We start from the raw sequence: 10,503 nt of genomic DNA on the forward strand, positions 1-10,503 counted from the left end.
CGTCTGAAGTGCTGAAGGTCTTTATTAATACAAGCCCTTTCACACACCCACCCTCGATACTGTAGGTGTCTGCCTATAATAAATATACATTCACACCATAGTCTGAGCAGAACTCATGGGGACGGAGCGCAGCAATAAGGATGAAGATGAAGCTGCCAAACCCGGGTCTGGAGGACCGTATCCCCTCGCACGCTGAGCTGGAGGACATGGAGAAGGCCCAGGCTGAGGACCGTCCTCAATGGGACAGTAAAGCTCAGTACATGCTCACCTGTGTGGGCTTCTGTGTGGGACTGGGGAACGTCTGGAGGTTCCCGTACCTGTGTCAGAAACACGGAGGAGGTAGGACCTCTGGGTTCTTAAAGAATTTGGATTAGCATTTATCCTGAGAAACTCTACAAACTACATGTGCTTATTAGTTACTAAAAATGTTTGAATCTTTGGGTATAAGAAATAGAATTTGGGTTCTCGGTCTTGTGGGCATTTGAGTCCAAAGTGTCATGTCTCCAAAAAAAAAAATCATGTTCTTAATCTAATAATAATAATAATAATAATAATAATAATAATAATGATAATAAAAGAAGAATGCATCATTGATGTTTACCCAAGCCTGTGATTTGATCGTGATTAGAACAGGATGTGTAGGTTCAACAATAAACCATTAAAATACATGTATCAGATCATTCGTTACTAAATCAATAATCTTTCAAACTGCTAATGAAATGTTGCCTACAGTCACACGGGTTAAAGCGTGGATGTTACACAAGATTCATTTCATACCCTACTTTAACTCTGGCTAGCTTCTTGCTAATACATTCTGTGCCATCCTGGAGCTGTAGGGTCTTTCCCCACTTTGAAAGTTCTAACAGAAATATTAATATTAGAGTTTAATGTAGCATAGATTCATCATGATCCCTCCTGAATAACTGCTAAGCAGTGTGGTATTTCCAGGAGCATTCATGATCCCCTTCCTCCTGCTGCTGGTCCTAGAGGGAATTCCTGTCCTACATCTGGAATTTGCCATTGGACAGCGACTGAGGAAGGGCAGCATTGGGGTCTGGAGGTCCATCAGCCCATACCTTACTGGACTGGGTGAGATTTAATGCAATCATACTACAGATCCATGTTTGAGAAAGATCTTTAACTGAATCAGGTTCATTCCCACTAGCAGGTTGCTACTCTAACATTTAATTAATCAAACATCAAACATATATAATGTCCAGCAAAGATTGGCAAGCCAAATGCACAAACGAGGAACATTTACCTGGAACATGAACATGTGGAACTTGTGTGGGTTTTCAGGTATCGCCTCCATGTTGTGTTCCTACGTGGTGGGTCTGTATTACAACACCATCATAGCCTGGGTCATGTGGTACTTCTTCAACTCCTTCCAGAATCCACTGCCATGGACTCAGTGCCCCTTAAACCACAACAGAACAGGTGACAATAAACAGACACACTGATGATGTAATAAAGGCACTGAGGACTGAGAAGCTCTCTCTGATTTCCCACTAGGTGTGGTGACAGAATGTGCCCGAAGTTCCTCCGTAGATTATTACTGGTACAGAGAGACTCTGAACATCTCAGCTAGCATCGAGGACTCAGGTGGGCTGCAGTGGTGGCTGGTTCTGTGTCTGATTGCAGCATGGATGGTTCTCTGGGTCTGCTGTATCCAAGGCATCGAAACCACTGGAAAGGTAAAATAAATCCACATTACATAAAAATTCTGTTGTTTTGTTGTAAAATGCAATCTTGCTGTTTATAGTTATAATATTAGTTATATCAATATTAGCCTTTTATGCTAAAATTTTGCATAACCATAGGACATTCTCAAGCATCACCTTGTCTGAGAACTATTTCTACTTTTCAGTAATGTGAATCTCATACACACTTACAGTAGTATTAAAATCATTATCTGACCTTACTGTAATGTACTCATTTATATTGTGATTTGTGGTGAAAGTAGGGAGCAGGTTGAGAAGAGCCTGCTTAGGTGGAGGTACATGCTGGAGAGAAGAAGGGGAAGGGGAATGAAAGTCAGTAGAATGATGTAAGATGTTGAGGTTTTCGTTGGGAGTGAAGAGGATGGACAGGATTAGAAATGAGTTTATTAGAGGGACAGCGCATGTAGAACGTTTTGGAGAAAAGGTGAGGGAGGTGAGATTGAGATGGAGGGACATGGGGTATATCAGTAGGAGAATGCTGAGGATGGAGACACCAGGAAGGCGGAAAACAGGAAGACCAAAGAGGAGGTTTATGGATGTGGTGAAGGAAGACATGCAGATAGTTGGTTTGAAAGAGGCAGATGTAGAGGACAGAGGGGTATGGAGACTGATGATCCACTGTGGAGACTCCTAATAGGAGAAGCCGAAAGAAGAAGAAGATATTTAGTGTATTTGTAGATTTGTAATGAAACCTGGCCATTATGGATGCACAAGCCAGTGCACTTTTAGTGCCGGTCCCAAGCCCAGGTAAATGCTGAGGGTTGCATTAGGAAGGGCATCCAGCGTAAAACATGCCAAATTAAATATGCGGATCACAAAGGAGAATTTCATACTGGATCGGTCGAGGCCCGGGTTAACAACGACCGCCACAGGTATCGTTAGCCGACAGGGTACCGGTGGAAATTGGGCTAATGTTGGCAGAAGGAGGAGGAGGAGAGGAGGAAGACATCTACAGAGATGGCAGGGAAAGGAGCAGTGTAGGAGAGTGGAGGTTTGGGTTGGAGGAAGGTGCACACAGGTGGACTATGTGCTATGCAGGAGATGCAACCTGAAGGAGATTGGAGACTTTAAGGTGTTGGCAGGGGACAGTGTAGCTAGACAGCATCGGATGGTGGTCTGTAGGATGGTTGTGGAGGCGAAGAAGAAGAGGAGGAGAGTGAGGACTAAAAGAAGAATAAGATGGTGGAAACTAAAGGAGGAAGAGTGTAGTGTGAGGTTCAGGGAAGAGGTCAGACAGGGGCTTGGTGGTGGTGAAGAGGTGCTGGATGATTGGGCAACTACTGCAGGAGTGATGAGGAGGCAGCTAGAAAAGTACTTGGTGTGACATCTGGAAATAGAAAGCAAGACAAGGAGACGTGGTGGTGGAATGAGGAAGTGCAGGAGAGCATTAGGAGAAAGAGGTTGGAGAAACAAAATTTGGATCGACAGGGTGATGAGAAAAGTAGGCAGGAGTACAAGGAGATGCAGCAGGTAAGAGGGATGTGGTGAAAGCCAAGGAAAAGGCATATGAGGAGCTGTAGGAGAAGTTGGACACTGAGGAAGGAGAAAAGGATTGATACCGATTGGCCAGGCAGAGGACCGAGCTGGGAAGGATGTACTGCAAGTTAGAGCAATAAAGGATGGAGAGGAAATGTGTTGACTAGTGAGGAGAGTGTGTTGAGAAGGTGGAGGGAGTATTTTGAGCAGCTGATGAATGAGGAAAATCAGAGAGAGAAGGTTGGATGATGTGGAGTTGGTGAAGCAGGATGTAGATAGGATTAGTAAGGAGGAAGTAAGAGCAGCGATTAAGAGGATGACGAGTGGAAAGTCAGTTGGACCAGATGACATACTGGAAGAAGCGTGGAGATGTTTAGGAGAGATGGCAGTGGAGTTTTTAACCAGATTGTTTAACAGGATTCTGGAAGGGGAGAGGATGCCTGAGGAATGGAGAAGGAGTGTGCTGGTACCGATCTTTAAGCATAAGGGAGATGTGCAGACCTGCAGTAACTACAGGGGAATTAAGTTGAACAGTCACACCATGAAGTTATGGGAAAGAGTAGTGGAAGCCAGGCTGAGAGAAGAGGTGACCATCTGTGAGCAACAGTATGGTTTCATGCCGAGGAAGAGCACCACAGATGCCTTATTTTCTTTGAGGATGTTGATGGAGAAGTATAGAGAAGGACAGAAGGAATTGCATTGTGTATTTGTGGATTTAGAGAAAGCGTATGACAGGGTGGAGAGAGGAGTTGTGGTATTGTATGAGGAATTCAGGTGTGTCAGAGAAGTATGTGAGGGTGGTGCAGGACATGTATGAGGACAGTGTGACGGCAGTGAAGTGTGCAGTAGGTACGACAGACTGGTTCGGGGTAAAGGTTGGACTGCATCAAGGATCAGCCCTGAGCCCTTTCCTGTTCCCAGTGGTGATGGACAGGTTGACGGACGAGGTCAGACAGGAGTCTCCTTGGACTATGATGTTTGCGGATGATATTGTGATTTGTGGTGAGAGTAGAGAGCAGGTCAAGAAGAGCCTGGAGAGGTGGAGGTACGTGCTGGAGGGAAAGGGAATGAAAGTCAGTAGAAGTAAGACAGAGTACATGTGTGTGTAAATGAGAGGGAGGGCAGTGGAGTGATGCGGTTGCAGGGAGAAGAGGTGGAGAAGGTGGAGGAGTTCAGGTACCTGGGGTCAACAGTGCAAAGTAATGGAGAGTGTGTTAGAGAAGTAAAGAAAAGAGTGCAGGCAGGGTGGAGTAGGTGGAGAAGAGTGATAGCAGGAGTGATTTGTGATGGTAGGGTATCTGTGAGAGTGAAAGGGAAAGTTTATAGGACTGTGGTGAGACCTGCGATGTTGTATGGATTAGAGACAGTGGCATTAAGTAAAAGACATGAGCTGGAGGTAGCAGAGCTGAAGATGTTAGGGTTTTCGTTGGGAGTGACGACGATGGACAAGATTAGAAATGAGTTTATTAGAGGGACAGCACATGTAGGATGTTTTGGTGACAAGGTGAGGGAGGTGAGATTGAGATGGTTTGGACATGTGCAGAGGAGGGACATGAATTATATTGGTACAAGAATGCTGAGGATGGAGCCACCAGGTAGAAGGAAAAGGGGAAGACCAAGGAGGAGGATTATGGATGTGGTGAAAGAAGACATGCAGGTAGTTGGTGTGAAAGAGGCAGATGTAGAGGACAGGGTGGTATGGAGATGGATGATCCGCTGTGGTGACCCCTAATGGGAGCAGCCGAAAGAAGAAGAAGAAGAAAAAGTAGATCTGTAATGATCCAACTAATCAGACCGTGGCAGTAGAGACGAGCCAGCTGGAGACTGAGGAGAGGCAAACTGATTCTCACTGCACTTTTAAAACCAATCAAATTATTTTCTTATGCTCCATCAAGAGGTATTTCAATGCTTTTTGGAATGAGTCAATAAGGCTTTTCTTCTTCCTTTCCCAGGCTGTTTACATCACATCCACACTGCCCTACGTGGTCCTCACCATCTTCCTGATCCGAGGCCTGACTCTCAAAGGCTCTATAAATGGGATCAAGTTTCTCTTCACTCCAGATGTAGGCTTAATTTTTCTTATTACATTCATGAGCAGATTTATACATACACTCCTGATTTGTTTGAAGTAACACACCATGTTTATTCATTTTTTTAAGGTGAATGAGCTGCTGAACCCTTCCACCTGGCTGGATGCAGGTGCTCAGGTGTTATTTTCCTTTTCCGTGGCTTTTGGTGGACTCATCGCATTCTCCAGCTACAACCCAGTGCAGTAAGAGTTCTTGGATTAATGATTAGGAGCAAACAATCAAATGCATGACACAGAGTTTTAAATGTTTTATATCGTCAATGTTTAACAGTAACAACTGTGAAAAGGATTCAGTGATAATCTCAGTCATAAATGGAATGACGTCAGTGTACTCAGCTACTGTCATCTACTCCATCATTGGCTTCCGAGCGACACAGAAATATGAGGAATGTATAGAAAGGTTGGTTCTTGTTTTTGAGCCTGCTTTGACAAAAAAAAAAATTTATTTAGTGTTTCCTGTTCTGATCCCTGCATTTGCTGTTAAACAGAAACATTTTGGCTCTTCTGGACGCGTTTGACCTTCCAGAGGGAAACATCACAGAGACTAACTACAATGAAATTCTGCAGGTTCTTAACAGCACATCAACATCTGTAATTCATGGGCTCAATCTTAAGACCTGTGACATGCAGATGTTCCTTAGTCAGGTACAGTCTGAAAAAAATCACATCTTCTGGCTTGGAAATTATAATATAAAGGTAAAATAAAATTCCTATATTTTGGACTGCAGGGTGTTGAAGGTACTGGTCTGGCCTTCATCGTGTTCACAGAGGCCATCACCAACATGCCCATTGCTCCTCTGTGGGCAGTGCTGTTCTTCATCATGCTCTTCTGTCTAGGACTTTCCACCATGTTTGGACATATTGAAGGGGCTGTGGTGCCTCTACAGGACCTCAATATCATGCCCAGGAGTTGGCCAAAATCTGTTTTAACAGGTCTGCTCTTTATAAAGGCTAGAACAGTTGTAGGAGAGGAGTGCTGAGTCAGCTTATTCTTTAAACTACTCATTGTAGACATGAGTAAATGTTCTAGTAAAATATTTATATATTGATTAACCTAATTGTAGAACTTGACACTGGATTGACACTGGAAGTCCCTGTGAAAATCCTGATGTAACTGAGAGCACAGTGTTTTCATGCTGATGTGAATTGTCTGTGTTGCAGGACTCACATGTTTGGTCTCCTTAATCATTGCACTTGTGTTTGTGCAAGCTTCTGGAAGCTACTGGCTAGCTCTGTTCGATGGGTTTGGGGCATCTATCCCACTGCTCATAGTAGCTCTGTGTGAGCTGTTAGCGACAGTTTACGTCTACGGAATTGACAGGTACACAGCTAACTGCTTAATTGATCTGACTAAGTTCTGTTTGTTTAGAAGCTTCTGGTTAACGTGAACTTTCCACATCAGGTTTAACAAAGACATGGAGTTCATGATCGGTCACAAACCCAACATCTTCTGGCAGGCTACGTGGAGGTTCCTCAGTCCTCTCATCCTCCTGGTCATCCTCATTTTCTACTTCCTGAAAACTGTTAGCCAAAAGCTAACCTACCTTGTCTGGGACCCTGACTTGGTATTCCTCTTTACCTCTATAAAGCAAACAGGATATGTTTTCAGAATAACTGTAAAAAGAAATACAGTACAATTAAAATCCATTTATATTACGCCAATATAGCATTTGTTTTTCTGGTCAACACAAAAAGTGCTAATTTAAAAATATCTGGAAGAGTTTCAGTGTTGTTTAAAGACTGCTAAAGACTGAAGTATTGAACATCAAGAGAAGAGTCTGGAAGCATGTCTTTAATTCAATTCAATTTTATTTGTGTAGCGCTTTTTAAAATGGACATTGTCTTACAGCAGCTTTACACAGATAAAGTGGTAATAAGGTTATATAAAAGAATGTGCAAGTTATAAAAGTTATAAAAGAATATTGCCTATAAGTTTTGTTTCTTATAATTGTTTATCCTTAATGAACAAGCTGGTAGCGACTGTGTTGAAGGAAAAAACCCTTGAGAGAAACCAGACTCAAGAGGGAACTTCATCCTCATCTGGGTGGTGTTGATTGTCCAGTTGAGGTGTGCAGTAGTTGGTGCTTAAATGCTGAACTATTCATGCAACCTGTGGTCCTGAGCCACTGTAGTAGACTGTGAGTGTTCTTGAGTTGCTTAGCGTCTTCATAGATCTTTAGGCTGTAGATGTGGAACCATCCCCAGTGTCGGGATGAGCTTGGCACATCAAAAGAGAAGAAAGGACAGCGACACTGGTCACTGGCATCTCAGGGACATGTTTAAATTGACAGAGAGAGAGAGGAGGGAGGGAGAGAGAGAGAGAGAGAAGATGGGTAATATTGTTTAAGTGTTTAAAGACACTCTACAGTGTGATCAGGGTGTTGGGAGTTGGTACTCCACAGAGAAAATATCTAAGATCTAAGAAACATCTAGTGACTAAAGACTCCACTATATAAATATGTTTTCAGACTCGACTTGAACACTGAGACTGTGTCTGAGTCTCGAACACTGATTGGAAGGCTGCTCCATAACTGTGAGGTTTATAAAAAAAAAACATCTGCCCCCTGCTGGAGTCTTCATTATTTGAGGAACCAACAAATAGCCTGCACCTTTTGATCTAAGTAGGTGTGGAGGATCATACTGGTACAGAAGTTCACTCAGATACTGCGGTGTGAGAGCGTTAAGTGCTTTGTACGTCAGTAGTAGTATTTTATAATCAGTGTGAGATGTAATTGGGAGCAGTGTAGATGATTAAAACAGGGCTGTGTGATTTTCTAGATCTAGTGAGGACTCTTGCTGCTGCATTCTGAACTAACTGAAGCTTATTTCTGCACTTACTCCGACTTTTTTTTCCAGTTTTTTTTACTTTAGAGAGTGTGGAGAACTCACCATTTACATCAACAAACTGATAGCGATCAGTCAGATAAGACCTGAGCCAGGAGAGAGCTGTTCCCTTTATTACAACAACGTTCTCCAGTCCAGCAAGCAGGAGATGATGATCAATGGTGTGAAAAGCTGCACTGAGGTCGAGCAAAACAAGTAAAGAGACAAACCCCTGATCAGAGGCCAATAACAGGTCATTTACCACCTTAACTAGCGCCGTCTCTGTGCTATGATGAGGCCGAAATCCTGATTGATACATTTCATAAATGTTGTTCCTCAGTAGATGTGAGCAGAACTGCTGTGCTACAACCTTTTCTAGAATCTTGGAGATAAAGGGGAGGTTTGATATTGGACTGTAGTTGGACAGCTGACAGGGTGAAGGTCAGGTTTCTTAATTAGGGGGTTGATAACTGCAGTTTGAAGGATTTTGGTACAAAACCAGTGCTAATGGAAGAGTTTATTATTTTAAAACAGGTTCAATTCCCTCTGGAATGATCTGTTTGAGGAAACTTGTAGGTGAGGGATGGAGAATGCAGGTTGATGATTTTGATGAGGAAATAAATGAAATGAAGTCGTTCTCTTGAATAGGAGTAAAATTTTGTAATTGATGGTCTGTTATAATGACACTGCTGTCTACAGGGTTATTTATAAAATAGTCTGGATGTATTGATGGTGTGCATGTGAGTGCAGTGCTTTTATTTCCTGTTCATTTTGCTGCAGTACAGAATAAAAATCTAGGATTATGCTTGTTATTTTCTATGAGGGAGGAGAAATATGCTGATCAGCAGCACTAAGAGATTTTCTAGAACTCAGGAGATTCTCCTTCCATGCTATTTGAAATCTCCATTTACGTTCTAATTTCCGAATGGTCTGTTTTAAGGTGCACAAATGATCTTCCATGTACCCTGAGAGGTGATGTCCCCAGTGGTTGAAGGTCAGAGGTTCACTGTGGGGTGTGAGATCAGTGCTGTGAGGTAGAAGGTGCTGGCCCATGTTTGGTTTTGTAGGCAAGTATCAGTGTTAAATTTGCAGTAGTCCAGTCTTGAGACGATGAAGGATTAAGCAAGTGCCTGAGTGTCCTGTGTAGACCGAACAGACAAATTCTCCTGATGTTGTAAAGGAGAAATCAACATAAGATTTTTAGATTAAAAGAGTGAGAAGAAAAGAACAGATGATTGTCCATGATTCACCCCAAAGTTACCAGAGGGTACCAATGGGAAGTGGTAGCTCAGTGGTTATGATGTTAGATTCTGATCCGAAGGTTGATATTCCAGTTCCACCAAGCTGCTACTTTTGACCCCTGATTAAGGCCCTTAACCCTCTAGTGCTTAATTATATAAATTATAGTAATGAAAGTCATTTTGATTAGTGATGGCCAAATGCCGCAAATGTAACGTTAATGTTGCATGCAGTGACCAAAGGAGAGGTCAGAAAGTTGTCCATAGAGATCAATAAGATCTTGACATGGAGATATGAAATAACTGGGATTCATCTTCAATTATTCCTGCAATGTTTGGAAAACATGGACACATATTACACATTACAGTTTGAGGAAGTTGAATTTAAACTTTATTAAAAACATCACTGCAAGATGCACAAGTGCATGAGCTGAGATGTTTTATACGTTTAAGAAGGACACCGAGCCAAGACTAGCTAAACATCACACAATACAATGTAAATATTAAAGGGTCTGGATCCTAAGTTCTGAAAAAGTTTGCATAAAGTTGTCAGGAGTTTAAGGATGAAGAAGAAGGTAAAAGGAATATAATGCACCTGAATTGTAAATCTCTCTTCTCCTTGCTTCCCTACAGCCGGATTTCCCAGCGCTAACTGAAGTGATGTATCCTGACTGGATCAGCAGTGTCATATTCATCCTGGCTGGAATTCCGTGTCTCAGTATTCCTGGAGTGGCTCTCTTTATGTTCGTGTGGAAGCGATGCTTTAACAAACACTCAGAAATAAATCGTCTTCACACCATTTCTGACAAAGTGACATGAGTGTGAAAACTTCATCACATAAATAAATACTGACATTAAAACGTCATCAGTGTTTTGTTCGGAGTGTTTATTCATCTCCTGTGTAGTTTATTGTATCCTGATATTATTCTATCTACACTATATGACCAAATGTTTTGTGGACACCAGAGCATAAGATTGTGTGAATCTTTTTGAAAAATCCCATTCCACATTTTGTTCTATTTACCTTTATAAGAAACTTCACTCTTCTGGAAAGATGTTCCACTAGATTTTGTGGAGATTTGTGAGAGTCATTCAGCCACAGGGGTGTTAGTACAGTCAGGTAGTGATGTAGGTGAGGTGAGAAGGCCTGGGGTAC

At 42.4% G+C, this 10,503-nt stretch overlaps 1 protein-coding gene across 2 annotated transcripts; it reads left to right on the top strand.

The window, feature by feature from the left end:
• Window positions 1-140: 140 nt before the first annotated feature.
• On the top strand, window positions 141-10,184 carry slc6a19a.1 (solute carrier family 6 member 19a, tandem duplicate 1). 2 transcript variants are annotated; one of them, XM_046858913.1, is made up of 12 exons: window positions 141-339; window positions 949-1,089; window positions 1,300-1,437; window positions 1,513-1,694; window positions 5,150-5,260; window positions 5,357-5,469; window positions 5,558-5,686; window positions 5,775-5,931; window positions 6,015-6,219; window positions 6,448-6,607; window positions 6,689-6,851; window positions 9,981-10,184. In XM_046858913.1, exons 1-12 carry the CDS (start codon window positions 141-143, stop codon window positions 10,164-10,166), a joined length of 1,884 nt encoding a protein of 627 aa, XP_046714869.1. In that variant the 3' UTR covers window positions 10,167-10,184. The 2 variants fall into 2 exon arrangements, with proteins under 2 accessions (XP_046714869.1, XP_046714870.1); XM_046858914.1 differs by lacking the exon at window positions 9,981-10,184 and adding an exon at window positions 8,143-8,200.
• Window positions 10,185-10,503: the final 319 nt, after the last annotated feature.

Source organism: Silurus meridionalis, chromosome 10, assembly GCF_014805685.1.
Source record: "Silurus meridionalis isolate SWU-2019-XX chromosome 10, ASM1480568v1, whole genome shotgun sequence".
NCBI classification, from domain to species: Eukaryota; Metazoa; Chordata; class Actinopteri; order Siluriformes; family Siluridae; genus Silurus; species Silurus meridionalis.

Bases quoted from the DNA above. Each gene is read 5' to 3' on its own strand.
- slc6a19a.1 (XM_046858913.1), top strand. From the start codon at position 141: ATGAAGATGAAGCTGCCAAACCCGGGTCTGGAGGACCGTATCCCCTCG. The intron at 5,687-5,774 runs GTTGGTTCTTGT...GCTGTTAAACAG, and splicing joins TATGAGGAATGTATAGAAAG to AAACATTTTGGCTCTTCTGG. The intron at 6,220-6,447 runs GTCTGCTCTTTA...TCTGTGTTGCAG, and splicing joins GCCAAAATCTGTTTTAACAG to GACTCACATGTTTGGTCTCC.